The sequence below is a fragment of the Euleptes europaea genome, chromosome 2 (genome assembly GCF_029931775.1).
Source record: "Euleptes europaea isolate rEulEur1 chromosome 2, rEulEur1.hap1, whole genome shotgun sequence".
NCBI lineage: Eukaryota > Metazoa > Chordata > Lepidosauria > Squamata > Sphaerodactylidae > Euleptes > Euleptes europaea.
The window spans coordinates 59,078,276-59,105,817 of record NC_079313.1 but is presented as its reverse complement, the minus strand read 5'-3'; the positions used below and the strand labels follow the sequence as shown (position 1 = coordinate 59,105,817).

The window sequence follows — 27,542 nt, the reverse complement described above, 5'->3', positions numbered from 1 at the left end:
TCCACCTCCTTACTTGTGAGTGTGTTTCTCTTCTTAATAGCTAGAAAGCAGAATTTTGCCATTGCATAGGATACGGTAGCCTCCTTATCCTCAAGCAATAGTTTAACCAAGGCTAACTCCATATGCCCCCCGCCAAAAAAGTTCAGATGCTTAAAACAAGATAGCAGAGGGGAAATAGTATTTGTTCTGATTTCATCATAAAATTCATGGTGCAGTACTATATGTGTGATTGATTCAACTGCATTGGCCGAACAGGGGCAACACTGTTGCTCCATAGGCAGATATTGAAACCTTCCATCTAAAACAGCGGAAGGTAGGGTATCAAAGCGGGCTCTAGGGAAAGCCCATCTATATCTGGCATGAGTAATATTCAATAAATAGGGGGCTGCAGCATTTCTTGACCATGGTTTTAGTGCACCATAAAGCTTTGGCAGTAAGGGCAGCTCGGTTTGACTTTTAATGTGCAAGAGCCGCTGTTGGACCATTGATTTTGCTTTCCTCAGCCCCATCTCCACAAGATGTTCTGGGTCTAACCCAACAGTATATAGTGTATTTATTATTCTGGATGACCATTTCAGGTATGGGGTCACCACAAGTAATTGAGGTAGTAGTCCGCTATGGCTTAAGTGAATTTTCAGCCAATAGTTGATGGTGGTCAGCCATATTTTTGTCTCTACCTTGCATAGCCCAGCCTCGTGTCTGAGAACCTCATTAGATGTGCATTTGGGCAATGAAAAGAGCTCTAAGAAAGCTCTAAGAAAACCCAACTGGACCTTCTCCAGTGCCTTACAGTTGCTAACTGTACCTAATTGGGCCCCATAAGTAAGTTGAGCTAGGGATTTAGCCGAATAGAGCTTTATAGCTGCTGGAATATGGCACGCTCATTGGTTCTAAAGAATCTAAGGATCACATTGATACTTCTTTGTGCATTAAGAGTGGTAGCACGGATATGTGCTGTCACTTTTCCGTTGTACTGGAATACTACTCCCAAACATTTTAAATTTCTGATTTATTCAATAATGTTCCCACCTATGTCCCAGTTAAATGTTTTGTATTTGTTGTTAAAACACAATATGTTTGTTTTTGCATACATTTTATAAGAGAATTTATATAAATATTGAAAAGAAAAGGGGCAAGAAGACATCCCTGTCTGACACCTTTGTGAGATGGGATAGAATTGGACATCTTTCCCTCATGACTGACTCTTTCACGGAGATTTGTGTTTTTGTGTACTTTAATAATCAGGTACAAAAGCCATTTGTCTATTGAAGAGCTTGCCAGTTTGGCCCATAAACATTCTCGGGAGACCGTATCAAAGGCAGCCTTTAAATCCACGAACACTGCTAAGAGCAAGCCTTTTGCAGCTCGAATGTGCTTTTCAATTAAGTAATCCAAGACCAGACAATGATCAATTGTTGAACGGCCTTGTCTAAATCCTGCTTGCTCCACATCAAGATAACCCTCTTGATCAAGCCATTTGCAAAGTTTCAGACAGAGGTGTTTCATATAGATCTTACTAATTATATTTAACAAACTGATTGGTCTATAATTATTTGGATCAGCTCTACATCCTCATATAGATAGGAATTATCATTATTTTCCACCACTTTAATGAGAGCATGCCAGTTCTTTAGGACCTCCTCTCTCTTTTTTGTTCGCAACAGGGCTTTATATTCTTATTTTACATGCCAATACATTTATCTTTGTAATATGATTTGAATTATTTTGGAAGTTCCTATAGATCTCTATAAGTTTTTTCTAAGCGTTTACACAATCTTGATCAAACCACTTTTGGGATCGAGGACCTGAGATTATAGAGTCATTGTTGGGTCTTGATACGAGGGGTTTGAGACTTTGTATAAGTTCCTCATAGTGATTTCAGTATACAGGCTCATCTTCTGGCCCAGTTATTAACTTTTGATAGATCATCCTTCCATAATCTGAATCTGCCCATAAGGCAACCCTTTCATTAACTTGGTGTCCCCATTTAACTTTCTTCCTCCCCACTTCTATATAGTCATCAAGGTAAAATAATGTCATCGTTTATGTCCCATTCTGGCATTTAGGTCCCTGCCCACAATCAACATGGCAGTGGGATATTTTTGTACTAAGTGAAGTATACAAGTTTCTACTTCTTTTCAGGTTGCTCTTAATTGAGCTTGTGAATGCTAGGGAAGTAAATATAAATTAATGCATATTATCATAAGTTTTAGAAATTAACCATGGTTAAAATAAATCATAATAGTTAATAGTTGGGCCTGTGGTGATGATGGTGGTGGTGATTTGAGATTTTTATGCAGAAAAAGAAGCCAGAACATTGGAAAATGTAAGGGAATGTTTGGTGTGATTGCTCACACCACTATTTTGTCCTGTCCTTTCAACCAACTAATTTTTTCTGTCCTTTGTAGTGTACATTGTGTCATGTCTGGATATTGTTCATGCAGACATCTTTGCTCTGTTGTACCTTCTTTGTTCTTCATACCCTTTCATATGCACAGGGGTTGGATTATATCAGGGGCTGTGTTCAAGACACATAAGTGAAATAGATTTGGTCACTTTCAGAGTCCCTTTCAGTTTTATCAGTCTGTGGTGGCAATGAATCTGTCATGGTATAGGAGATAAAAATAAGGTTAATGGTGCAAAATAGGTTTTTAAAAAATTATTACTCAGAATAGAAATTCCCTATGCGTTTCACCCAAAAGTTTTCTTCAGGGGAATCTGTAGTTATTGCAGTAGCCCTTCAAATGAGCATAAATTGGCTACAGAATTTATGCTCCTTTGAAGGGCTACTGCACTAACTACTGATTCTCCTGAAGAAAACTTTTGGGTGAAATGCATAGGGAATTTCTATTCTGAGTAATAATTTTTTTAAAACCTATTTTGCACCATAGGCCTTGGCCTTATTTTTATCTCCTGTTACCGGTGCGGCCCTTTTATTTCTTTCTGTCATGGTATAAGCTCATCAGAGCTTCCATTTATGACGTGATTGATACAGTTTGTGGACAAGAAGAGAAAGAGAAATGTCCACAATGGCATCAGCATTAATTCTGCTCCATTCCTATATCCCACCTGCCCAGCCAAAGAGTTCACTCCAAATGGAGGAGGAAAATTGAGGGAAAATTAATGACAAATCAAGTTTTAATTCAGAGTAAATCTGGGTTTTTTATTACTCAGTGAGAGTATTCCTTAATTTAAATTATATGTAAAGAAGAGGGGGAAACACAATTTGATTTATGGATGACACAACTGCAAATTTGTTAACTTTTTAAGAGCTAAGATCACATCTTTCTGATTTGACCAAACTATGAATTCTTGTAATTCCAGGAATCTTGACTTGCAGTCTAAGTTAATCATTGCTGTAGATGTTGCCAAAGGCATGGAGTATCTTCACAATCTTATCCAGCCAATAATACATCGGGACTTAAACAGGTACATTTCTCATTTGTCTCTCCAAGCCCGTTGTCATGTGTAATTCTAAAATTAACTGAGGATGGCACCACGTCCACAATGATAATCTGCAGAAATGAGATCATTTAGATGAAGACTTATAACTGGGCAACGGATTGCTCAGATTCAGGAATAAAATAAGAGTTATACATAGGGGTGGATTGGCCATTAAGGCCACTGGCAGCCCTTCACTGGTGCCATCCCAACCTGAGGACCTCCCCCTGCCAGGGGCCACCCTAGCCCCAAGAGAGAGGTGGGCAGAAGCTGGAGGCACCAAGAAGGAGTGCTTGACCCAGCAAGGGATGTGCCCTCTATGCCCACCATCCAGCCTCACCATGGCAAGGGACAGGCACCAGGCCTCAATGCAATGATGAATATGACTGGTCCACCTGGCCTCACCACACCTGGTAAGGGAGCGGCCCACCCAGCCTCACCCTGACTGACTGCCCAGCATGGCTGGTCAGGTGTTCCTCCCTGCATTGTGGAGACAGACAGGGCAAGCTACAAGGCTCTTTTCCAGGGCCATTTCCATCCATCCCTGTGTACACATGTGTTAAAATTGTATTGGGTCACTACTTGCTCTCACTATCAAGAGTTTCTACTTTAGAGCAAATAAAGGCATGTACTTTAAAAACTTATTCATATAAACATCTGTCACTGTTGAGGATACCTACGTTAAGTACGCCTGCAAAGCTCTAAGCTCACTGTTAGGAATGTTTTTTTCCCTGAGCTTAGTTCTTGTGACAAGTAAAGCCAAAGGAAGTCTTAGGATGGAGAAAATATCTTCAGAACTGCAGCTGAGAGAGAAATTCCTCTGAATACCACACTACTAGTTACTGAGCCACTCATTGCAGGATGAAAGGGAAAGAAGTGAAAATGCAGGAAGGATACAAGACCAGCTGCTTACCAGATGTCAAGGGTGGCAATGCCAGCTGTGCCCTTAGGGAACTGAACAGTATACAGGCAAAGAAGAGAAGACTAGGCTTAGTGATTGCTAAATGGGGAAGCCTGTGAACATTGAAAGACCCTTTAAAATTCCTGATGCCTGGCCATATTTTCCTTGTGGTCTTTGGACAAGTGTGGAAGGCTCCATGTTGGCCAGACAGCTTTACAGAATCTTGTGGGAGTCAGCCCATCCCATTCTATTGAGCGGATTGTGCAGGTTTTGACAATCAATGTACAAGCAGCAGCAGCAGCAGCCAACTGTTTGGCAGTAGTCTTCATTCCATGTCTGAGAGCCAGTTGCTATTTTCCATGAGTTTCATTGTAATAATTAATACCTAATTTGAAAGACATCAACTGTCTGTCATGCTTGAGATAATTTGGGAAGTAATTTATTCATCTTGATCTATTAACTCAGTAGGAGTGCAAATGATTATCTTTTGAACAGTCCCCAGCCTGCTTGAGTTTCTTGTTTGATGCTCTACTTCTATACAACCTGACAAAGGTGTCCCTTTTAAAGGAAACTGAGACCCTGTTTCTTGTGTTTGATTGACTCTTTTTTTAAAAAGCTTTTCTTCTGCCAAAATTTTTTGTCTATGCCATGTAATTTTTAAAAATGACACAAGGAAGGAAGGAAGGAAGGAAGGAAGGAAGGAAGGAAGGAAGGAAGGAGGGAGGGAGGGAGGGAGGGAATAATTCCATTAGGCTCAATTAATGTAGAAATGATGATGAAAAGGATAAAGAATTTTTGCACATTCAATATTACATTTTAATCATTAGAAATATTCACAACATAAACATTTTGAAGCGGAGTCAATTTATTTTAGTATTTTTATATGCTTCCTTTCAGCCATTAAAACAACCATTTACAAATTCTAAAAAAGGTACACTAGAACCAGCCAGGTGCCATACCACAATCAATCAGTTCAGGGGGCGAAATATTTCACTTAATCACCTTTAGGGATGGTGCCATTACTCCAGCCTTTGAGAAAAGCAGCAGAAAACGGGTCTTGACAAATCTCATTTCAGTTCCTGCAGGAAGACACCATTCCTGGATCTCAAAACTTTTAAGACCATTCCACACATTGGTAGTCAAGTCTAGAGGTTCTAAGTCACTGATCTAGCTCCAGCAAAGGCAACACATTTCACTGCTGTGTTGGGACTTCAGCTGCTGCCTGACATTGCAGAGAACAGGAATGCTTCTGCTGCTCCCTGAGGCATCAAAGTGATCTCTGGAGAGCCTCTGGTGCATTTGATTATGCTTATATGTTTTCTTTTGGTGGTTCATAGTGTTACACCATTTGCTGTGTATGGGAACAACTGAGTTTATTGCCTAAGTGGCTGTTTAAGTGCACTGCTGTAAACTAAATTGGAGTGTGGAGCAATATCTAAGTTCACTACTCAAGTTCTTTGTCATTGTCCAAGGGCTATTAACCTGTTGTAGGCTCAGACCTTTAAAATAACAGTTAGCTGCACTGAAAGATTCCAGTCCCAGTCATTCCTTTGTCAGGGAAGGGCACTAAGAGATTTATCTTCTCAAGCTTTGAAGCTACAGCAGTGTCCCATGGTTCTACTGTATGTACCGGGGAGGTACAACAGCAGCCAGTAGCTTTTCAGGTCCCTGTATTCATGGGTGTTACTGACCTTAGACAGTTCCAAGGACATTTACAGCATGTTTTATTAGGACAGCATATGAGGTCAATGTCAGATTTATGTTCTGGTTGTTAATATAAGATAAACCAGCAAGTTCTTTGCACTTAGTTTCGTATGCAGCAATAACATCTTGACCTACTGAGCCAGCTAAGGGTGTTTCCCTACCTCATAGGTAGAAGGGTAAGAAGAACGACAAGGCAGTTAGTTCCTTGAATGACAATAAGACCATTGTCAGTCATGTTTTATTGTTTATGTATTTAGTATTTTCACCCCATCCTTCATCTAAGGAGCTCAGGGTGGCCCTACATCATTCTCCTCTCCTTGATTATATTATCTCAAAAGCCCTGTGAGGTAGCTTAGTCTGAGTGACTGAACTAAAGTCCCTCTGAAAACTTCATGGCAAAGTAGGGATTTGACCCTGGTTCTCCCAGATCCTAGACCAATACACTAGCCTTTGTACCATATTGGTTGTCAAGGCTTCATAATGCTTATAACTCATTGAATTGTTTTAATTTTATTCCTATGGTGTCAAAAAACTGAAAGCCAGTTACAATATGAGGGTGGTGTAGCTGAGACATAGTGGCTTGCTTGTCTCCACCTAGTAAGCTTCGTGACCAGGAAAGGGTTTCCCACATCCACACACAATACTCTATTTACTGTATCCCTATAAGAGAACTATCCTAAGCATGTCTATTCAGAAACTTACTCTGGTCTATTCAATGGGGCTTACTCCCAGGAGAGTGTTCTTAGTATTGCACTGATTCTAATATATACTCAGAAAAACAAAAATGCTGGTTTATCCCACCTTGGTGTCATAGGACAAATTTATCCCATATGTTTTGGCAAGATGTGGTCTGCATATCTGTAAAGTTGTGCAGTGGTTTGGCATAGATGGCCCACCTCAACTGCACCACCATGGTCATTCTGGGATACCCAGGTTCTCCCATAGAAGCTTGCTGGGTGACCTTGGGCCAGTCATACATGTTCAGAATTTCCTGCCTCACAGCATTGTTGTGAGAATAAAACTGAGAAGGAGAGAATGTTGTAAGCCACTTCAGGTCCCCCCTGAGGTGAAAAATGGGTGATACATGAATTTAAACTAACAAATACATACATATATAAATGATAGGGCTCTTTCTCCTCTTACTCTCTGTTCCCCCATCTCTTCTCACTGACCCCATTGCCATGGTGCAAGAAAGCAACTGAAAGTTGCTCCATCCATCCATCTCCATCCATTTTTCAGAAAGCAGCAACAAAGGAAATTGAGGAGGAAAAGATGGACAAGTCATTATTTAGCCTAGTGAGATAGAAGAAGAAGGGATGGGAGGCAGACAATAGAAACACCAGCACTGCATCTAGGACAAGAAGGATTAGAGGATAGAAGAGCATGTTTTTATTGCTGGCAGAAAAGCAGAAGGGGATAACTTGGTTTGCTGCCCCTCAGTGCCTCTTCAATATCCCGTTAAGAGATTCAGATGCTGACGTCTGCTTTATGCTATAGATACACAGTCCATTTGACAGATTTGCCTCCTGAGTTTGTACTGCACTCCTTAAGCATAGTCATCTAAATGCAAAAACATGCAGTTGGGGGTGGGGAAAATGTATACTGAAGCCATGGAGGTAATCACACTGATTTGGAAGCAACTTCTTCTCCAATCTTTGTGACTTGCTTCCACACTTCACATCAGGACATTTGCAAACAGCCAAACTGTACCTGTAGCTTTTAGATTTCCGGGCTTTGATCTAGAGATGCACCTTAAAAAAACATGTGTGCAATATTATCTGCATACAACACTTGCTGACCTGCTAACAGAAACCTTCTGAATATCTGAGTCTCAGCTTGAAACTTGAGTAATGGCTGGTACAGCTGGAGCAGGATCAGTGACAGGAGACTCAAATCTGCATTCCCAACTACTGCCTTTTGTACTAATTACAGTTCATTAATCAAATGAGGTGGAAAGCCTGTCATTAAGCTTTTGAATAACCATTTCTGAACAATTCCGAGCCACGGACTAGGATCCCTGCACCTGACAGGCATTGAAAAGTAGAAATTGTTAAGGGTTTATCACTCCCTAAAACTCTACCAAATGATGTTCATGACAATCTGAAGGGCAGATTGGTATGTGGTCATGATTGCAGCAAATTTTTCTACCTGTACTGTACGCTTCGTACATGGTTTTAAAATATTCTACGCAAGTGCAAAGTACAAAATGCAACACTAGCTTGAGGATACCAGTTCCGTTGTTCTTATCTAGAAGGGACTCGCGGTTAAATAGTTTGTGAATAAAACTTCCACAAACCCTATTAATTGGCAGTCACCTCACCCATTCATTTTTAAGGCTGATATCGGAATGTATGAACATGTGTACTTCCTTGCTATATTCTTATCTTTTCTGACAAGCATTATTTCATAATTCCAGCAAGTCACTGATGCATAATATTCTCTTATTGTAACAATGTTGGAAAATCTTAAGTAAACTCTTAGTTAAAGAAAAGTTGAGCTAGCTAAATGATCTCTCCTAAACCAGTTTTAAATAGTTTCTCTACAGCAGGGGTGGGGAACGTCAGGACGGGGAACTGTTTAAGGCCCACGAAATCATTTGGTCTGGCCCTTCGTGGGACCTGGCAGATCTCTAGCTCAGAAGGATCTAAGACAGGTGATCCGTCCCCTCCCACTGAAAGGAATAGCATCTATTCAAGGTGGATGTGAGTTTGTTTTGCTGAGAAAAGGAACCTTTTTCCCCCCTTGCAGAAGAGTCGTTAGCTATAGACAACCTTTATTCATAGACAGCTATAGAGCTGCTAGGACCACCTAAGAAACTGTGTTAACCTATCCCACCCAGGCCGTGGAGAAAAGTATTCCCTCTGTACTACAAGAGGGCTGGGGGCGGAAGTGGAGACAATGGAGGGGTTAAAGGTGGCAGGGCCAGAATGCGCGGGGGGGGGAGTTCTTAGCCAGTGTGTCCTCATTTCATCCCTGCAGGCGGAGGTAGCAGGAGCCAGCTGTAGAATCTGGCCCCGACCATGCGGAACAGGAGCAACTCGGGTGTGCGGCTGGACGGTTACGCCCAGCTAGTGCAACAGACCATCCTGTGCCACCAGGTGGGTGAGAGCACCACCAGTTGGATGCCTGCCTGCTTGCCTGCGCCGGTGGGGTCATCTGGGGCAGCTGCCTGCTTGGGGCTTGGTCGGCTAATTTTTAAGTTGATAATTTTGTATGGCCCGCGAATTATGTTATAAATATCCAAATGGCCCTTGTTGGAAAAAAGCTTCCCCATCTCTGCTCTACAAGATGTAAACTCACTTACCAGTGAAGTCTCCAGACTTCAGTTGTGAATAAACTCAGGGCTAATTCACACCTCTGTTTAAATGGTAAAACACACTCTATTGCCTTTAGTTTGGAATGGCGTGTGTATATTTAAGTAGCCAGGCTTCCCACAAACAGAAGAAGGTGGCTAATTCTTCTTAGATCACCAGCTTTGTGTTTATAATGGAGAACAGAAGGGTTCAGAGTACAGAAATATATCCATATACCAGTGCTGTTCACAGTTGTCATGTATGCTTTTGTATCCAGGTTCTGATAGAGTATGAATTGACCTTTGAAAATACCAGCTGATAGGTCATTCCTGCCATCTACTCTCAGTCTCAGATTCAAATCTTTTCTCAGTCATGAAGCTCACTAATCACTTTCACTGTCAGCCTAGTCTACCTAACAGGATTATTGTGAGAATAAAATGAGGGCAAACTCTCATGCCACTCCATTCTTTGGAGAAAAGGCAAGATAAAAATGAGATCGGTAGAATGCAGACTAGGAAAACAGATGCTGAAGTCACCTATTCTGGTGGGGTTGCTCTCCCCATGAAGGAACAGATCTGTAGTTTGGGGGAGTTCTTGGAAGCCTGGACTACTGTTGGATAAACTGGTGGTAGTTGTGGCCAGGAGTGCTTTTTATTAGCTTCAATTGCTTAGCAGAAAAGATCTTGCCACTGTGGTGCATGTCCTTACATCTAGATTAGATTACCATGATTCACTGTACACTGAATACTGACAAGTGTTCAGAAGCTTCAGTTGGTGCAGAATGCTGCAGCCAGGATGTTGACTGGAGTGGATCGTAGGGACAATATCACTCCAGCCTTGACCTATCTACACTAACTCCCAGTCTGTTTCTGGGTATGATTCAAGGTGCCAGTGTACTATAGTAGTTAGAGGATCAGTCTAGATCTAGGAGACCCCCACTTTGTCATGGAAGCTTGTTGGGTTACCTTGGGCCAGTTACACTCTCTTACCCTAACTTACTAAACAGGGTTGTTGTGAGGATAAAATGGATGGGGGGAGAACTATGTTGAAAGCCAATTTGGGTCCCCATTGGGGGGAAAGGCAGGCTATAAATGAAGTAAACAAGGTGATGGTGTTGCCCTTTAACGCCCTATATGGTGGGACCAACATACTTGAGGGACTGCCTACTCCCTTAGAACCTACACCACTGCAGTCATCTTCTGAGGCTCTGCTTTTTGTACCCCCAGCTTTTGAGAAAACATGGTTGGCAACCCAGGAGATGGCCGCCTTGGTCATGGCACCAAAACCCTGAAACTCTCTCTCCAGGGAGACTCATCTGTCTCCTTTTGTTGCCATCATCTGCCAGCAGGGGAAGACTTTTTTTGTTTCATTTGTGTTCCCTCAGTGATCCCTCCTTCCTGCCCAATGTGTTAATTGATTGTATTTTTTTCTAGGTGTGTTTCAGCTCTGTTTTAATGATGTGTTTTGTTGGTTTTAATGGTTTTTAAGATATGATTTTATTATGAATGTTTTTAATTTGTAAGCCCTCTTGGTGACCCTTGTGAGGGCAGAAAGTCAGGGTATAAATTTCATAAATAAGTAAATATTGAAGTACCTGCCAAGTGAAGTGGATTCATTGGATCAAGACAGTGATTTGGTCTTAAAAATAGATGACTGGACAAGGACCCTGGGAGAAACAAGGAGCACATGCTGAGAAGAATCATTAATGTTGTCATTGAGACCTCATAAGACTCCATTAACTATAGACTGAAAGCCTTTAACAGTCAGCTTTATTTCTGCCTGGCACCATGATTCAGATTTAAGCAGTCCTGGAGACATGGGCTTGACTGTGACAGGATATGGGTTTGACACTGACCACCGTTCAATATTTATCCCATTCCACCCATGGGGAGGAATCGTTCATAACTGCAATGACTGGTAATTTTGATTAAGGACTGTCTTTTAACTGTCTTTTAACTGTTCCATAAAAGACACTTTTTAAGCTCTCCATTCCTTTTGTACCCTTTTTGTATTATGTTTTTATGCCAATAAAGGAATGATGATGATGGTGAAGGACTGAGAAACACTCTCGGGAAACATTGCCCCTTCCAGACATACTGGCAGAATTTGGAAACCAAATTTTCCTCACAGAGTCAAGTTACAGTGACTTGTTAGATAAGCAGAGGAAGGATGTTATTTACATATACCCTGTCTAATTTTGGGTCCTTGCTGTTATAAAGCTTGGAAAGCTGCCAAACACGATTGATTGGTGCCAACTTTTAAGAAAACTGCTTCTTTGTCAGGAGAGCACAGTATGATTAAAGCACTTTAATAAAAAGACACTGTTTCCATATCATTCTTATTTTAAAGCCTAGAAGTCGAGTGTGTCAGGACCTAGCTTTCTTAGTGACTAAGCCTCATTTATGGGTCTAACGATCTGCAAAAGTTTGTAAGAGCTGGCTTGGCGATACAGATAAAAGAGTCAATGGCAGCTCTGCGATAATGGGAACGAGTGTCTGCAACTCCTCTTTGTTATATATATATAAAAAATCCCCTCATAAAATCTTAAAATAGCAGTTGCCTTTCATTAAATCTATAGTGTATTAAGGTTAGAGGGATCTTTCACTGACCCCATTTCTTTAGAGAAGAAAAACACATTTAATGGGCATTGCCTGTCTGTTGCCCTGAAAGATGCAATATCTGGCAGGCTGAAGAACTCCTGGATTTTGTAAAGGACAAGATTGATTACATGCGTCTTCTAATTCTTTTTTCTTTTTTCTTTTTTTTCCCTTTCCACTGTTTTCATAGAAATAATGGGAAAAGATTTTGGCCACCCTGTCTTGAGATGGGGATGGCCTCAAGTGCAGGCAATTTAGTGTTGAATCTGATGAACTCTTTAATAACCTTCTCTGGGTTCTGTTGAATTTTTCCTCCTCTTCCTGAATGTGAGGCTTAAAGGGCTACTGTTCTCCACGTACATTTATCAAAAGCTATAAGTGCTATTGAAGCAACAATGGTTCTGGAGAGTTTTCTTATTTGGTCTGTTTCTATTGGTCAAGGTATATTCTTTTCTGACTTGAACTAAATGTGTTGTGGCTATTTAATTTTATAATGTAACACAAGTGGAGAATTTCAAGCTGACAGGAATTGTAGTATGCTCCTCTGTGTTTCTGAGAGAATTGACAGGGCAGGTTTCCAAATATTGTCTTGTCAAAGTAAGTTCAGGCAGAGTGACTGTGTTTATGATAAGAGAAGGAAGTTGATGTTTCTAGGCCCTAGCTGCTGCAAAATCCACAAAGGACAGCCAGTTTATTATAATGTTTTTGGTCAGTATATATCTGCCTGCTGGAGGTGCTCTCAGACACTGTGTAGACCCTATGGCATGAGATTCATAAATGAATCAGACATTGTGCTCAGCCTGGGATATTCTATTCAGAGAAAGAATCCAGAGAAATCTATAGGAAAGCAACATAAAACATGCTAAACAATTTCTGCCATATAATCCCACCGACTGCCATGCTCCATCCCCTCCCTCCCCCCCAGATGCATGCAAATCATCACATGCAGATATCAGAGTAAAGCAATGGTAGTCCAGATATGGGCCATAGGGTTGCCATCTGGGTTAGGGGGGAAATGCCCTGCCCCATTAATAGAGGCTTAATATGTGGAAGTGGACAGGAGTCATGGAGGTAAATAACATCACCTGATAAATAATGTCCCATTAAGCCTGTTACAATGACAGGACGTTTCCCCACCAGGCAGTTGGCAAGCCCAGCCATAGGACTTATGTTACTCTCTCTGGTCTGTTTTTAGCTTTGGATATCTCCCTTTGATTAATGTTTCTATTTGACTATTGAGTGAGTATGTGTGTGCGTGCATGCATGTGACTGAGTGAGATTTGGTGTGCGTGTCAAACTAATTCGGCATGTCCTGCTCAAACTATTTAAACATTTTGATGAAAAATAGATGAGGGGATTCACTGACAACAGAGAGAATTGTGGCAACTGTGCAGGAGCCCATTTCACTTTTACGATTACATTTATCATTCTCTTAGTTTATGTGAAGCCGAAAATCTGGAAGGCACTGATTTGTAGAAGTCTTGATTGGGAGAGTTTAAATTTTATCTGTCTTCAAAAAACGTGTGCTTCCCACTTGATGGTTCTCTCTTGTAACCCCAGCTGTAATATGGGTAATATTATGCTGTTTTGTCAAGACCATCAATATTCCTTTCACTTTCCCTTCATCATGTGTGCTTTTGCCAGCTAGTTCATTTCCCTCTTTTGAAATACTTTTCACTTCCCTAAACCTACTTGGCTCTGACAACGTTTTTGATAAATACCGTATGAGAACTGCTGCATCCACATCCATACTCTTTTATGTTATAATTTGTGGTGTCGTTCACAGCCCATACGCTTGGAATATACAGTGCAGTAAGGTGTGACAAAATCTTCCATTACATGAACTCTCTAGTGTTAGTATGTGGCTGAACAGCCTAGCAATGCTTCCTCACTTTAGACTCATTCCCAACATTGCTTCCCAGACCATACATTTTATGGTTTCTTGAATCAGCACATCAGTACCAATTGTTCCTGCACACAACATTCATTTTAAGAGCATATTGACTGCATAAAAGCCTATACACATTACTGCAACCTAAAGATAAGGTCTCGGATCCTATGCCTTCCTTCTGCTTGGCAGTACTGTCCTCTATTGCAGATGTGGTTCTCTGTTGCTCTGTGTGTTGGTCTTGCAGGAACACAAAGCTCTGAGTTGTCAAAGAATGTGCACTCTCCTCCACAAAGAATGATAGCATTATGCAAGCATAAAGAAGGTGTACGATACAAGCCATGATTTATTGCTTGGATCAGAAAGTCTTTTGAATCTCTGCACTTGATTCCAATTTGCTCTAAACATGCACAGTTTTTTTTTCTGTTACCATTCAGTTTTTCCATTTACCGTATATACCCGTGTATAAGCCGACCCGCGTATAAGCCGAGGTGCCTAATTTCTCCCCCCAAATGGGGAAAAATTAGGCACCCGCGTATAAGCTGAGGGTCGGCTTATAACCCCTCCCCCCGCAGCAGGCTTACCTTTTCCAGGTGCACAGGCAGGCGGCGGCCGCCGCCCCCCGTGACCCAGGAGGCCCCGCAGGCTGCTCCTAGGCTGCTCCAGGCCTGGCAAAGGCGGCAGCTGCAGGCCAGGAGGCCCCCCCAGGCGCTCCTGGCTGGAGTGAGCCGGGCGCGCCCCGCGGTGGCAGAGGCGCGGGCTTCCCGCGGCCGCAGGAGGCCCTTCCAGGCCGGTCCAGGCCTGGGGGAGCCAGCCACGCCCGGCGGCGGCGGAGGCGTGGCCTTCCTGCGGCCGCAGGAGCCCCCCCCCCAGGGCGCTCCTGGCCAGGGGAAGTCGTGCGGGCCCGATGGCGATGGCGGCGGTGGCGGAGGTAAGTTCCCCCCTCCCTCCTCCCTCCTCTACCGTATTGACCCGCGTATAAGCCGAGGCCGGCTTTTTCAGCCCTTTTTTTGGGCTGAAAAACTCGGCTTATACGCGAGTATATACGGTATATTTTGAAAGCCAAATGTGGTTGAGGTTAACCCACTACTACCAAAGTAATGTTTTCAGGGTTATTTACCATGGGTGCCTTCTTTCTGAACTCCTGTTATACATCCTTCTTCACACAAACGAGTGCCATTAAACAGTAGCAAAAGGATAGAGTTCAACTACATTTCTAAAGATTATAAACAGAGTAGCAATCATAACTAGTAATTACAGAGTGCTCCTTACAAACATTTTTGTGTTTAATATTCTGTGTATGAAGTTAGGAATACATGTTACAGCCAATAAATGGCCAATGCAAATAGCAGCAGCCCTGTGGCTCCTCTCTCCCTTAGTCATGTTTAGTGATGCAGAATGTGATGTCACTAAGTTACAAGTTTCTCTACACCCACAAGCAGCAGCCAATGCAGTGGAGCAACAGGGCAAGTTTACTTGTGACACCATGACATTACGTGTCTTGCATTACTAAATTTTATGGTAGAAGAGAAGAGATTCAGGGAGATGTTTTCAGAAGCCATAACATAAAGTTGCAGCCTAAGTCTTCCCAGACACCCTTTACTCCTGCACTGTTTAATTTGTCCAAGTAGGAGGTACCATCAGGAAGCTCAAAGGAAGAGAACTGAGCAAGGAAAGGCGTTCAAGAAGAAAAGGAGGGAGTCTCCATTAATGGCCCTGCCTTCGTTCCTCCCTTCCAAGGACTGTCTCCTGCAGTAGCCATTCCATCTAGTCATTATGGAGGTTTTCAAGATTATTAAAGAGTTTATATCCAAATTTGCTTCCCTCCCTCTTCTCTGTCCCCTTTTCCTGTTGTGCTGTATATATGGCATGTTTTGAATTGTAAACCACCTGAAGTGCAATGGCAGGAAGGTGCTATATGATCATACCAGATAAATAAACAACAACAAAAAAGAAACACAGATCTTCATTATTCAGTGAAATCTACAATAGTTTTTCAAGTTAAGTGGTGAGAATGTAGACCACTAGGTCTTCTACTTAGCTTAATCCAAATTAAAGAAAAGGATCATGTGAATACTTATTTGAAACAACTATAAGTTAATAAAAAAGGTATTGAGAGTGGCTCTGTTATTTTCACTGCAATCCTATGTAGAGCTGTTCCAGAACTGCCCATGGAAATCATTGGGCTAAAACTGGAGTAACTGCATAGGACTGTATTTTAAATGTTCGCAATAGTTAAGTGAGGAACTAGATTTCCTGTATTTAGAGGTACATTCAGGAAAGGTTAATAAGTGGGGAATAGGAGAAAATAAGAACACAAACTTTCCAGTCAACTGACTGTGACAGGTTCTTCTGGACACCATTATAAGGTTGTCTAGCATTGTTTTCGTCATAGTCCATAGGTTCATTCCAAATCCTGCTGCCAGTCACTTCTCTTTTGCTCCAGCAGAAATTAGAATTCCCGCTGAAATTTGGTTTGTTATAATTCACTCCCCTTTTTAAAAGAATGTTGAATTGACTTCACTGGACCATTTGTATTTATCCAAACAATAAAGAAAGCATGAGTCACATGTGGATATTTTTTCAGAGGCTTTTAAAAATTTTCATTGCTTTGGAATTTACACCTGGCCAATCTTTGACTCTGAAAAGATGACAAAGAATGCTTCACAATGCATTTCCCCCAACCTGAGTCTGACACACAACACCCTGGGCAAGTTAAAAAATATGTTGCTGTTTGACTTTCATTCCACCCCCACAAACTCAGCCTTAAATCACTGCCAATAGTAGTTGCAGGGCAAACTGGACCCAAGAGTTTATATTTTCATAGACAGTAAATTGTGTGTGGACTCCTGTCATTCGTAAAAAGCCAATGAAATGAGCTGTCCAAAGCTCTGCCATAAATACCTTTATTTCTGAGCAACTGCCACTGAAGCACACAAAATATAATTAGTATAGTAGACTGAAATGGAGGCAGAGGCCATAGTGGCCACCATGTTCGTCAACAGGCCCTTTGATGCTACAAAAAAGCCCTTTCTGGAGGCTGGTTTCAATGACTTCTCAGTGAAATTCTGATCAAGGGTGTGGCATTTCCAGTGCCACTCCAAAGCAGGTACGCTTGGGAAGTACTCAAATGATCCAAGTGACCCATGCAATTGACAATCTTACACATAATGTAGAAGTTGGCCACTGGAAAATTGTTTCTTCAGTGGCCATCTTGATTCCCAAAGATGATTTGCAAATCAGGTTTAGCAGAATATAAGTTAAACAATGACAAATTTCCTAGTTCAATATATACAGCTCCATATATTGCTGTCTGTGTTGATGATATCCTACATGAATCTAAAAAGCAGGCTTGAACCCCTTGTGTAATTTTAATGCTATGTTTATGCAGGCAGAAGATAATTTTTAAGAACAATGTAATGTATGCCCTGGTCAATGTAGCTTTACATTTGTTTTAGGCACACAATTGAAACTCAGGCAATTCCCATGGGACAACTTGTGATTCTAGAGGAAACCTAAAAAGCAAAACAAATGCATAGTAGTTTGATAGAGTGCATAACTGACTCACTCCTAACTATTAGATAGGGAAGCCTCCTTGTAGTTCTTGTCCTTAATTCTGCCATTGGTTAGGGTTGCCAGGCTGCAAGTCCAAGGAAGTGGAGACAGTGGGACACCATGGATGATGGAGTAACATCACTTTCATTAAAAACTGGGAAGTAATTTCAGTCCTCTGTAGGAATCGCTAGAAATTCTATGGTAAAACCACATCACTTCTGGGGAAAAATTGATTTTACCAAAGAGTTTCCAGCAAATCCTAGTTAGGGCTGGTGTCGCTTCCCAGTTTTTCCAGGAAGTGATGTCACACTACCAACAACAATTTAAACCAAATTCTCCCACTGGTCACTGTAGAGTGTAACAGCCTCTACATTGGTAACCCTACATTGGGTAGGCACTAGGGTTGTGCATATCAATGTACCTGAACTGAAAATAAACCCAAAATTAGCTGTTTCGGTAATATTCAAGCTCCGGGTTTACTGAATGCCAAAACCTGGGGATTTCTCTGAAGCTGAATTAGGCAATTCCCCAAAAAACTGAATATATATTAGGCTTTTTCGGGTTCGGCTAGTCGCCTTTGCTCAGATGCATGGCTCTGTGCTTTCTACCATTTTTCTATCTTTTTTTGACTGGTTATGTTACGGCCTCATAGTTGAGGTAGGGGTCATGAAATCAGAGCCAAGTTGGTCTGACCAACCATTCAGTGGGTTGATCTGGATCAAGCATAAAGTTTTTTTTAAAGATGGGGTTCGCCAAGTCCCGTCCGGAGGGATATACCCTCCAACTAAAAAGAACCGGCTTCAACACCTGCTCACATCACCAGACTTCCAAAGGAGACTCCCTCACACGGATGAGCAATCTCCTTCAGACAGCCCCGTGGTCGAGACTTTGGCTGGCTCCAATTTCACACACATCCCCACAGAAAACCTGCTGTAAAACTGAAGGTTGCCCTGAGTAGGGGCTTCATTTTCCCACACCATGACCATCTCTTGAAATCAGATTTTTGATGACCATAATAAAGGATTGTTCACAGGATGTCATTTGTCACCAAAAGAAAAGCCTGGAGGGTGGGGGTGTCCCCTTTGCTGGCCCCTGGCCCCTAAAATAAAAATCCCTGTTCCAAAGTTGACCAAACTTGGGTGACCATCTAGGAGAGTCCCTTGCAGCCATGTTGCTAATTTAGTGACTCCACCTCCAAAAATTCCTCCACAGGAGCTTTGAAAAAATCCCCATAGACTATAATGGACCCGGATTTTTGTTAAACCCGGAAATAAGCTGAATACCCATGTTTACCAGTATGGATATTTGGCTTATTCCGGGTTTACAAAAAAACCAATAAACCTAAGGCCAAAATGTACCTTTTTTTTTTTTTTGCACTACCCTAGTAGGCACTTTCAGAAAGCCCCAGTACTTTGAAGCACTTTTCAGGATATTGATTTTGACTTGCAAGGTCCAAAATAGTTTAGGCTTCACATACATAAGGAAGGACTTACATGTCTAACAATTTCCATTGAGAACTCTTAAGATTTGTCCAAAATTCCCTCTCAGGTTGCCATATTAGATCCCAAAGTGAACACATTCTGACACTAGTCTTCCTTGGATAATCATCTAGTGGCAGGAATATTTTAATAGCATGGGCATGAGGAACATAACCATAGGTACAGCATCTGTGTGTGAAGGGTCCCAATGGTCAAAACAGAGATCTGTTTTGCTTCTTGCTCCATTTATATGCATATATAGGTACGTGTACAGGGAAAGCAAATGGATCAGAAGGGAAATGAGAGGTTTCTGTATGCCTTCCATCCCCATGCAGCCTTTCCTGTCCATGCCTCATAAAATATTTGTGCTTTGAGGTGTTGTTCTTCCTGAGCTGTGGGAAGCAACCCTTTCTAGGGTTATTTTCTTATAGAGGAGAGCATGGGAAAGCAACTGGTGCTTTGGTAATATATGTTTATTTATAAATCTACAATTTGACCCAATGGGAAACAAGTAGGCACAGAAATTGTCATTGTTGGTCTTTTGCTGGTTACAAATCAAAATTATAGTTAAATAATGAATATATTAAACTGTGTGGAATTGTCACAAGTGAGCAGTTATGCCTGAATTCAACATGGAAAACATATGCATGATTTTTTTTAAATGAGTGGAATTTTAAAAAATCAACACAGAGGAGGCTTTTCAGACCAAAGCTTTACTTTTCTACTTCTTGGTATAAGATGCTCCCCAAGTGTGTAATTTTTTTTTAAAGCTTTGCTTCTGAAAGCATTCGTGTGGGGAATAATGCAGTCGCATGAAGAGCGCATGCAGATCATGTGTAGGAGGATGCTTATGTCTCAGTTCTAGCTACTGGAATCAAAAAATTCTGCTGTGAAACACTGAAAATGTAACTTGTTGTCAACAGCTTGGTGCTAAATGTTGCTGAGCCCTGATGTTGACTTCACTGAGAGCTTACAAGCACATTTACCATTTCCTAAGCTGACATTCTTAATGGGTAGGGAAGGGTGAGCTCTTGAGATGTCTCACGTTTGACATATCATGTGAGACTGCAAATCTTACTTCTGGATGGCACTTTTCAGCCTCTGCTTGCAATTTTAATCTCCTTTGACTTATTAAGCACCAGCAGGGAAGCATGTAGCTCATTCTGGCTAGTTCCTCACTAGCTAGTTAATCTGCAACTGCCATGATTTGTTCCCTCATTTTCTTTCGACCATACAGCTGGGGTCAGCCTGTAGCATTCCACTATTTTGTTTTTCTGTCTTTTTCAGGTCCTCATTTGTGGTGTCTTTTTTTACTACTGAAAAACCATTGTAACACTGGACAGTCAAAGTACTATTGAGCCTTCCCAATGCTACTATCCCTTTAAATTTCTTGTCTTTTTTTCCCTCCCTCGAGTTTGATTAATTACTTCCTGTTTTCTCTAGACTTAATGGTTGTTTCTTGGCACTCATGAATAAATGCTTCATTGTTAGATCTTGTTTTGGGGAAGAGCCTTAAGACCTGTTTCGACTTTGCTCCAAGCCAAGTCAGTGATCTGTTCCCCATTTGTTCATGATCACTATTTTTTAATAGTGTTATAATGATAATAAATAATAAAATAAAAGATGAGTCGGGATTTCAGTTAAAAAGACCCTTACATTCCGCAACAAGAATTGGTAATTAGGCATTTATGCATGAGTTTTGGGACAGAACTAGCAAGCTCTGAGGGGGGGAAATAATTAATGAGTCTGAAAACAACAGAGCAAGACAGAAATTGCAGGGAGTGGCAGGACCTTTGCTGAAGGAGATTTACTTCCACGTATACATGTAGTAGAATCTTGCCCATAGGGATGAGCTTTGATAGGAAATATAACTGTCTTGAACCCTTGCTTCAGTTCCACTTACAGCTGACTGTGGGAAAGTAATAAATGAGCAGCAGACAAAGGACATGGTGTGAAGCCAGCCTCAGTGTCAGATGCACGCAAACAGTGTGAGGTGCCAACTCAGCAGAAGCAACAGAAAGTTTCCAAGGAATTTACAGGGACTGGGAACAAAATGGCCTACTGTGCGAGCAGAAAGCACGTCTGTTTGCAGAAGGAGGGCATGCTGGTTTTGCCTCCCACCTGCAGCTCTTTGCTAAATCTCATTCCAAAGGGTTGAGGATACAATGGGCTATGCAGAAGGAAGAAACCAATGCAGGAAGGTGGATCATCTGAGAGCCTGCTTAAGGACTGGAAAGATAGGTTTTGTCATTCAGTAGCATGTATCATCTTGCCTGGATATTTGCTTCAGTGTGCATAGTGTAGATAATAGTGTCAATAATAACTGCCGGGTACGTAAGAACAGCCAAAGGTCCATCTCCTGACCAAATACCACAGAGGAAATCACAAGTAGGAAAATATAACAATAGCCACTTCATGTTTATTACCAGCAGGCATGCAATTTTTGTATGGCAGGACTCCAGTGTCTAATAGCTGGATAACAAACTGTCCTTGCAGGTGACAACAGTGGTAGTTTTGTTTCCCACGCAATGGTAAAAGATACTGGAGTTCTGCCCTAAGAAGTTGGAATCCTGGCTGTTTCTAAAAATGAGGTTTTCATTTCTAAGAGCCTAACCAGATGTTATCCATGCAGTTTGTGGGTATAGATGTACATAAGGCTGTACTCAGTCTGTTGCCACTAAGAAAAGTAGCAACTGCAAAGCAGTCATACCATTGTCTCCTTGAACTAATGAAGTGGGCTGTAACTCTTGAAGTTGTTAGTCATTAAGACTTCTGTTTTAGTTTGATACAGCAGATTAACATAGACTAACAGACCAACCCCTTTGCGATTCTCTCTCCTCGCCCTCCACCATGAGCAGCCCAGACCTTCGGCCAAGCCAGGCTTCACAGGATTAGATGATGGTGCTGTGAGGAGTGGGGGGAAAGGAGGAGGAGAAAGGAAAGGACAGACCAGATTCAGGTTGTTTGCCCTCCAAAGCTGCCTCACATATGGCGAAGGAGCATGAGAGGAGCAGGGAAGCACATCATCCATTGGCCACCACTCCCATTCTCCTCTAATGGCCTCCATTGTTGTGTTATGAGGTAGTCTTGAGAGGAAATAGATGGCAAGGTAGAAAAGACCAGAGGATATGCTCAGTGAAGCCAATAGCAGGGTGGTGCTTTTCAGCTGCTATCTTCAATGGTGGCAATGGGTGTCACATAACTATAAGCATGTAAAATGGAGGATCTAGTTAGGTCCTAAGTGTCAAGGCTAGCAGCCACTGATAGACTGAACCACCATGAACTTAAAAAGCCCTTATGCTAGTAACTCTGTCATCTACACGGGAAACTGTTTGAAGCTCCCCTGTTTTTAAGGGTGTTTATTCTGCTGCAGTGAGGGGGCAATGTTAGGGAAAGGAAGATGAAAGGCCTCCTGACTCAGAGGTGTTCTTGACATACAGTCCTAAGCTGTTAACAATGCTTCTATCATAATCTAACAAAATATCTTGGAAACAGGATGACAGCATGTTCGTAATACCAATCCAGCAATTCATTTTGAAAGGGTCCCCAGTTAGAAAAAAAGAACGGGCTGACAGTCCATCTACATTTGATCTGGCCCTTGACTTACACCTGTAGACATCAAGGCCAAGCTTTTTCCTTTCGCCCCCTACTCTCCAGCATGAATGGAAACAAAAGCTTTCACAAAGCTCTCCTTCCTGGGGAACCTCAGCTGCTTGCCCCTGTTTGTAAAGCCAAGATGGCAAAAGCCACCACCCCCTTCCTCCCAACATTATGAATAGCAGCAGAGACGCTGTCTGCATTTCCCCCTCAGGCATCTCAGCTGCTTATTACTGTTTGCAAGTGCCTCCACTCACATTATATGAGAGCAGGTGTTCTTTTGTCATGGTGACAGTGAGTATCACTTGGATGGAACCCTGTGGGTTGCCCCTTTTGTGAAACTAGTAATCACACATCTGGCTCAGCTTCCAAGTGGCGCCTGTGGCCTCAAAGGGGGGGGGGAAGGTATGAACAAAGTCAGAGAAGGACCTCATGTGTGATGTTCAGTTTGACCAAGAGATAGAAACTGCAGGCAGCTTTTTAAAGATAAGTTATTTGGTGGCCAAATCCCCCTTGTCATGTTTAATGCTCCTAGTCAGCCTTAACTCTTGTTGGCATCAACACTACATTTCCATTTTGCTTTTGCACAGAGCAATTGCTGCCAAGTGCCCCATGCCCATTTACCTTACCTTTTCCAATGGAATAACTCCTACCTTAAGAAATGCAATGCTGAGAAATGTACAAGGAATCAAAGACAGTTGTGTGTCGAAATTGTTTTAAACAACTTTGAAAGCTGGCTTCTTTCATCACAAAAGGCTACTCTGCCCACCCTTGTAGAAAAGTCAATATTACATGGAAAGTAATTCAAACTGATGAAGTCAATAGGTGCTATGCTCGCATCAGGCATTTGTATAGTGTAATAAGCTATTAAATCTAAGCTACTCGAGGAACTTAACCATTTGTCAACTTGACCATCAGCTGACATGATCCACTGCATTATTAAGTGTAAGGTATTTTTAAATGCAATTGAAGAAAAAAGAGAGAAATCAGCTTCCTCCCACCCTTTATTTAAAAGCAACTGTCTATCCATTTCCCCCAAATGAGTCTTTATATACCCCCTGTGGAATAGAACTGCTAGAGATTCTTCATCACTTCAAAATATTTCTAAATCTGAACACTTCCTTTTTCTGTGTTTATGTCTAATTCCCCAGTCACATGGTTCCCCACCCTGGCAGCATGGGTCCTGCCACTGCGTTTGGCATCCTTAGGCTTGAGGAAGTCTTCAAACTTCGCTGCACAGAGTGGTAGGATACATGCTGGCATTATCACCGTGATAATGCCACATACTCAAATTTATTTTACAGAATTCCTGTTTCAGAACAAATCTTGTGGTTCTCTGACTATAATTAATTGCAGGATAAAACAGGCATGATGTTTGGGGAGAGGCCGTGGCTCAGTGGTAGAGCCTCTGCTTGGCTTGCAGAAGGTCCCAGGATTAACCCCCGGCGTTTCCAGTTAAAGGGACTGGGCAAGTAGGTGATGTGAAAGACCTCTGCCTGAGACCCTGGAGAGCTGCTGCTGGTCTGAGTTCACAGTACTGACTTTGATGGACCAAGGGTCTGATTCAGTATAAGGCCGCTTCATGTGTTCATGTGATGCACTGAAAAATGGGAAGACATTAATTTTGTACGCCAGGAGCAACAGTTGGTAGTGAATAGGTGGAAATGAGATGCAGCAAATTTCGAAGGGACACAGGTAGACTAGTATTGGATACATAAGGATTTTATTTGCGCGTTTACTGGAGGTGATTCTATAACAGTTGTCATTTTTCTTCTTACAGCTTGTTTAGTTGTTGTTTCTGCATCACTATTATTCCTTGAATCCTAGACTTGGGAGAGGGTGGGCAAGTGGGCAACTCCTTGCCCAGTTCAGGAAATCCAGAGCTAGAGCATGCCCATAAGACAGCTGTCCAGTTTCTGCTTTAAGACCTCCCACAAGGGAGAACCCATTCCTACTTCTTGGGTTGGGATTGGTTGCATTGCCAAATTAGTCTTGCCATTAGGAAGAGTCTCCTAATGTTCAGCTGAAATCTTCCTTCCTGCACCTGAAGTCCATTAGATCTAGTCCTGCACTGTGGAGCAACAAGAAGTCTTTGTCCACTTTTAACTGCCGTTCAGTTATGTAATGAAGGCTATTAGATCTTTTCTTAGTCTTCTCCAAATTAAATATACTCAGCTCCTTTAACCTTTCTTCATAGGACTTGTTTTTCACACCCCTTTGAACCCATTCCTATTCATCTATATCCTGCTGCTTTAAGTTCCCTTCCATGCCTGTGGATCCCATGCCTTTTCATACAATATCACATTGGATGAAATGCAACTGTATCACATGCGACTGGATGGCATTTGTATCACATGCAACTGGATGGCATTCAGTTACCATATAAAGAATGGCATAGCAATGAGCTTCAGCAGCTGTATATGCAGGTTGTTTAGAAGGACTATGGAAGACCTACACATGTTCTTACATGTGTAGAGAGCTTTGTGTGTGTTTGTACTTTTATGGGAGAAAGACATTTACACATCTTCAAGTGAACATGTATTTGTAGAAGGTAAAGTTTGCTACTACAATGCCACTCCCACCCAATTGTTCATTGAATGCTGCATGAAATGTACCCATAAACATTCAGAATGCCAGTGTTGGTCAAGGAAGCAGTGGGACCAGGCTTGACTCTTAAAGTGCAAGCCTTCTGATAACTTCATTTGGTCAGTGAGTATAGCTTCGCAGCCAATTTATCACTGGTGATGCAAACCCTGCATGAAAAGAGACAAAGGGTGTGTGATGTCTTACTGCATTTTCCAGTACTGTGCTATATAGCAAATTTGCAACAGTTTTGCTGCACTGTGACTCAGCAAGAGATACGCTGCTCTCATTCATTCATTCATTTATTTATTCATTCATTCATCTATTTATTTATGTATTTATTTATTAGTTTTAGGATTTCTGAAGCAGCACGCAAAAATTAACACTATAAAAACCATTAAAATGCATTAAAAGAACCATAACTTGACATAACTGCCTATAGCAGTTTCTAGTATTCTTACTGCCAAAAAGACAGCTCTATAAAAACTTTACTGAGTCCCATTTGGGGCTCAATCAGAAAAAGTTTGCTGAAACAGAATTGCTTTGCAAAGTTTGAGAAAGTGAACTATAGAAGGTGCCTTGCATACTTTCTCAGGCACATAATTCCGTAAGGTCGGGGCAATAATTGAAAATGCTGTTAATCTGAAACCAAATAACCACACTTCCTGATAGGGCTGAGTAAAGTTGGTGCATGGGTCTATAGAGAGAGGCAAGAGTTCCAGGTCATTAAGGGCTTTAAAGATTAAACTTTGAACTGCACACAGAATTTATTTAATTTATTTGTTTACAAATTTACATTCTGCCTTTCTGCCCTTGCAAGAGCCAACAAGGCAGCTAATAATTTAAAACTTACATGATAAAATCACATTTTAAAACTATTAAAATCTACCCTCCAACAAACATTATTAATACAACTGAAAAACAGAGCGAAAATATATACAAAACATAAAAACAGCAATTAAAACATTGGTTAGGAAGGACGGATCATTGAGGGAATGCCAAATGAAACAAAAAAAGTCTCACGTGGAAGACAGCAACAACAGGGGACAGATTAATCTCCCTGGCGAGAGAGTTCCAGAGCTTTAGTGCCATGACTGAGACGGCCCTCTCCTGGGCTGCCACCTGCCTAATCTCAGAAGGTGGGGGAATCCAAAGGAGGGCCTCCAAAGACGACCATAGTGGCAGATTCATAAGGGAGTAGGTAGTCCTTCAGGTACATTTATGGTTGCCAACCTCCAGGTAGTAGCTGGAGATCTCCCACTATTACAACAGATTTCTAGCCAAGGTATTTCCCAACCTGGAGCTGGCAACCCTAGGTATATTGGTCCCAAACCATATAGGGCTTTGAAGGTCAAAACAAGCACCTTTAATTGTGCCCAGAAACAAACTGGGAGCCAGTGTAGATGAGCCAAGACGGGAGTGGTATGGTCCCTATGACCCACTCCATTTAACATCCTGGATGCAGCATTGTGTACCAATTGAAGTTTTCAAATACTTCACAAGGGCAACCTCACATAGAGTGCATTGCAATAATCTAATCTAGATGTACCCAGGGCATGCACCACAGTGGCCAGAATTGGCAGAATGTAGCCAGTTACTGTATCTCAAGGACTCGGAAATAAGATAGTAGCAAAGCCAAGATGACTGGGGAAGGCACTGGCAAACCACCCCATAAACAAAAGTCTGCCTAGTAAACGTCGGGATGTAACGTCACCCCATGGGTCAGGAATGACCTGGTGCTTGCACAGGGGACCTTTAAAGCCAAAGCTGAAAATACATCCATGTATTATTTTCTTTGCTCATTTACAGCCTGGGAGAAGAGAGACTGGGTGTTTCCCCATTGGCGCTGCTCCTGTCCCCTTTCTAAGGCAGCCTTGCAGGCTCCCAGTCCACTCCCAGCTTCCTGTGGGGCTTGTCCCAACTGAAAGAGGTTGGGGCCATTTTCCTGGCACCCCCCATTGAGTGACTTTCCCAGGATCTTCCCCTAGCTCAGGGGTCTCAAAACTGCGGCTCCAGAGCCGCATGCGGCTCTTTGGCCCATTGAGTGTGGCTCTCCGAACTTGGTTCGGAGCCCCTGATCTTGCGCCCGCTCGCACCGGCAGCCGGGCTGCGGAGCCGGCGCGCCTGAGAGAGCGGGCGAGCAGGCGGGCGTGCTGTCTTCCCCCCCACACCGTGGAGAATGGCTGGGTCCCCCTTGCCCTCAATGGTTGGGAGGCTAAAGCCTCCCCTCCCCTCTAGCCGCGCGATTGCTGGGTGGGCAGCTCGTTGGTTCCTGCCCCCCCCGCCTATCAGCTGTTGGGCGGGGCGGGCTTCCTTTGGTAGACCTGGCCTCTGGCTGAGTCCCATTGGGAGGCCATGTCCACCCACTGGCTTTCTTGGCAGTAGACCTGGACTCCGAGGAGGGGAAAAAATCCCCCTTCAGAGGCCAGGTCTACCAATTGGCTTCTATGGGCCTCCGGAGGCCAGGTCTACTGCCAAGAAAGCCAATGGGTAGACCTGGCCTCC

The 27,542-nt window shown here is 42.3% G+C and overlaps 1 protein-coding gene across 1 annotated transcript in view; it reads left to right on the top strand.

The window, feature by feature from the left end:
• The window catches only part of TNNI3K (TNNI3 interacting kinase), a 232,099-nt gene that overhangs the window by 92,120 nt on the left and 112,437 nt on the right, over nucleotides 1–27,542 (top strand). The window contains exon 17 of the mRNA XM_056845668.1: nucleotides 3,325–3,429. Within this exon, the coding sequence (XP_056701646.1) occupies nucleotides 3,325–3,429 (105 nt within the window). The remainder of the gene's footprint in view (nucleotides 1–3,324; nucleotides 3,430–27,542) is intronic.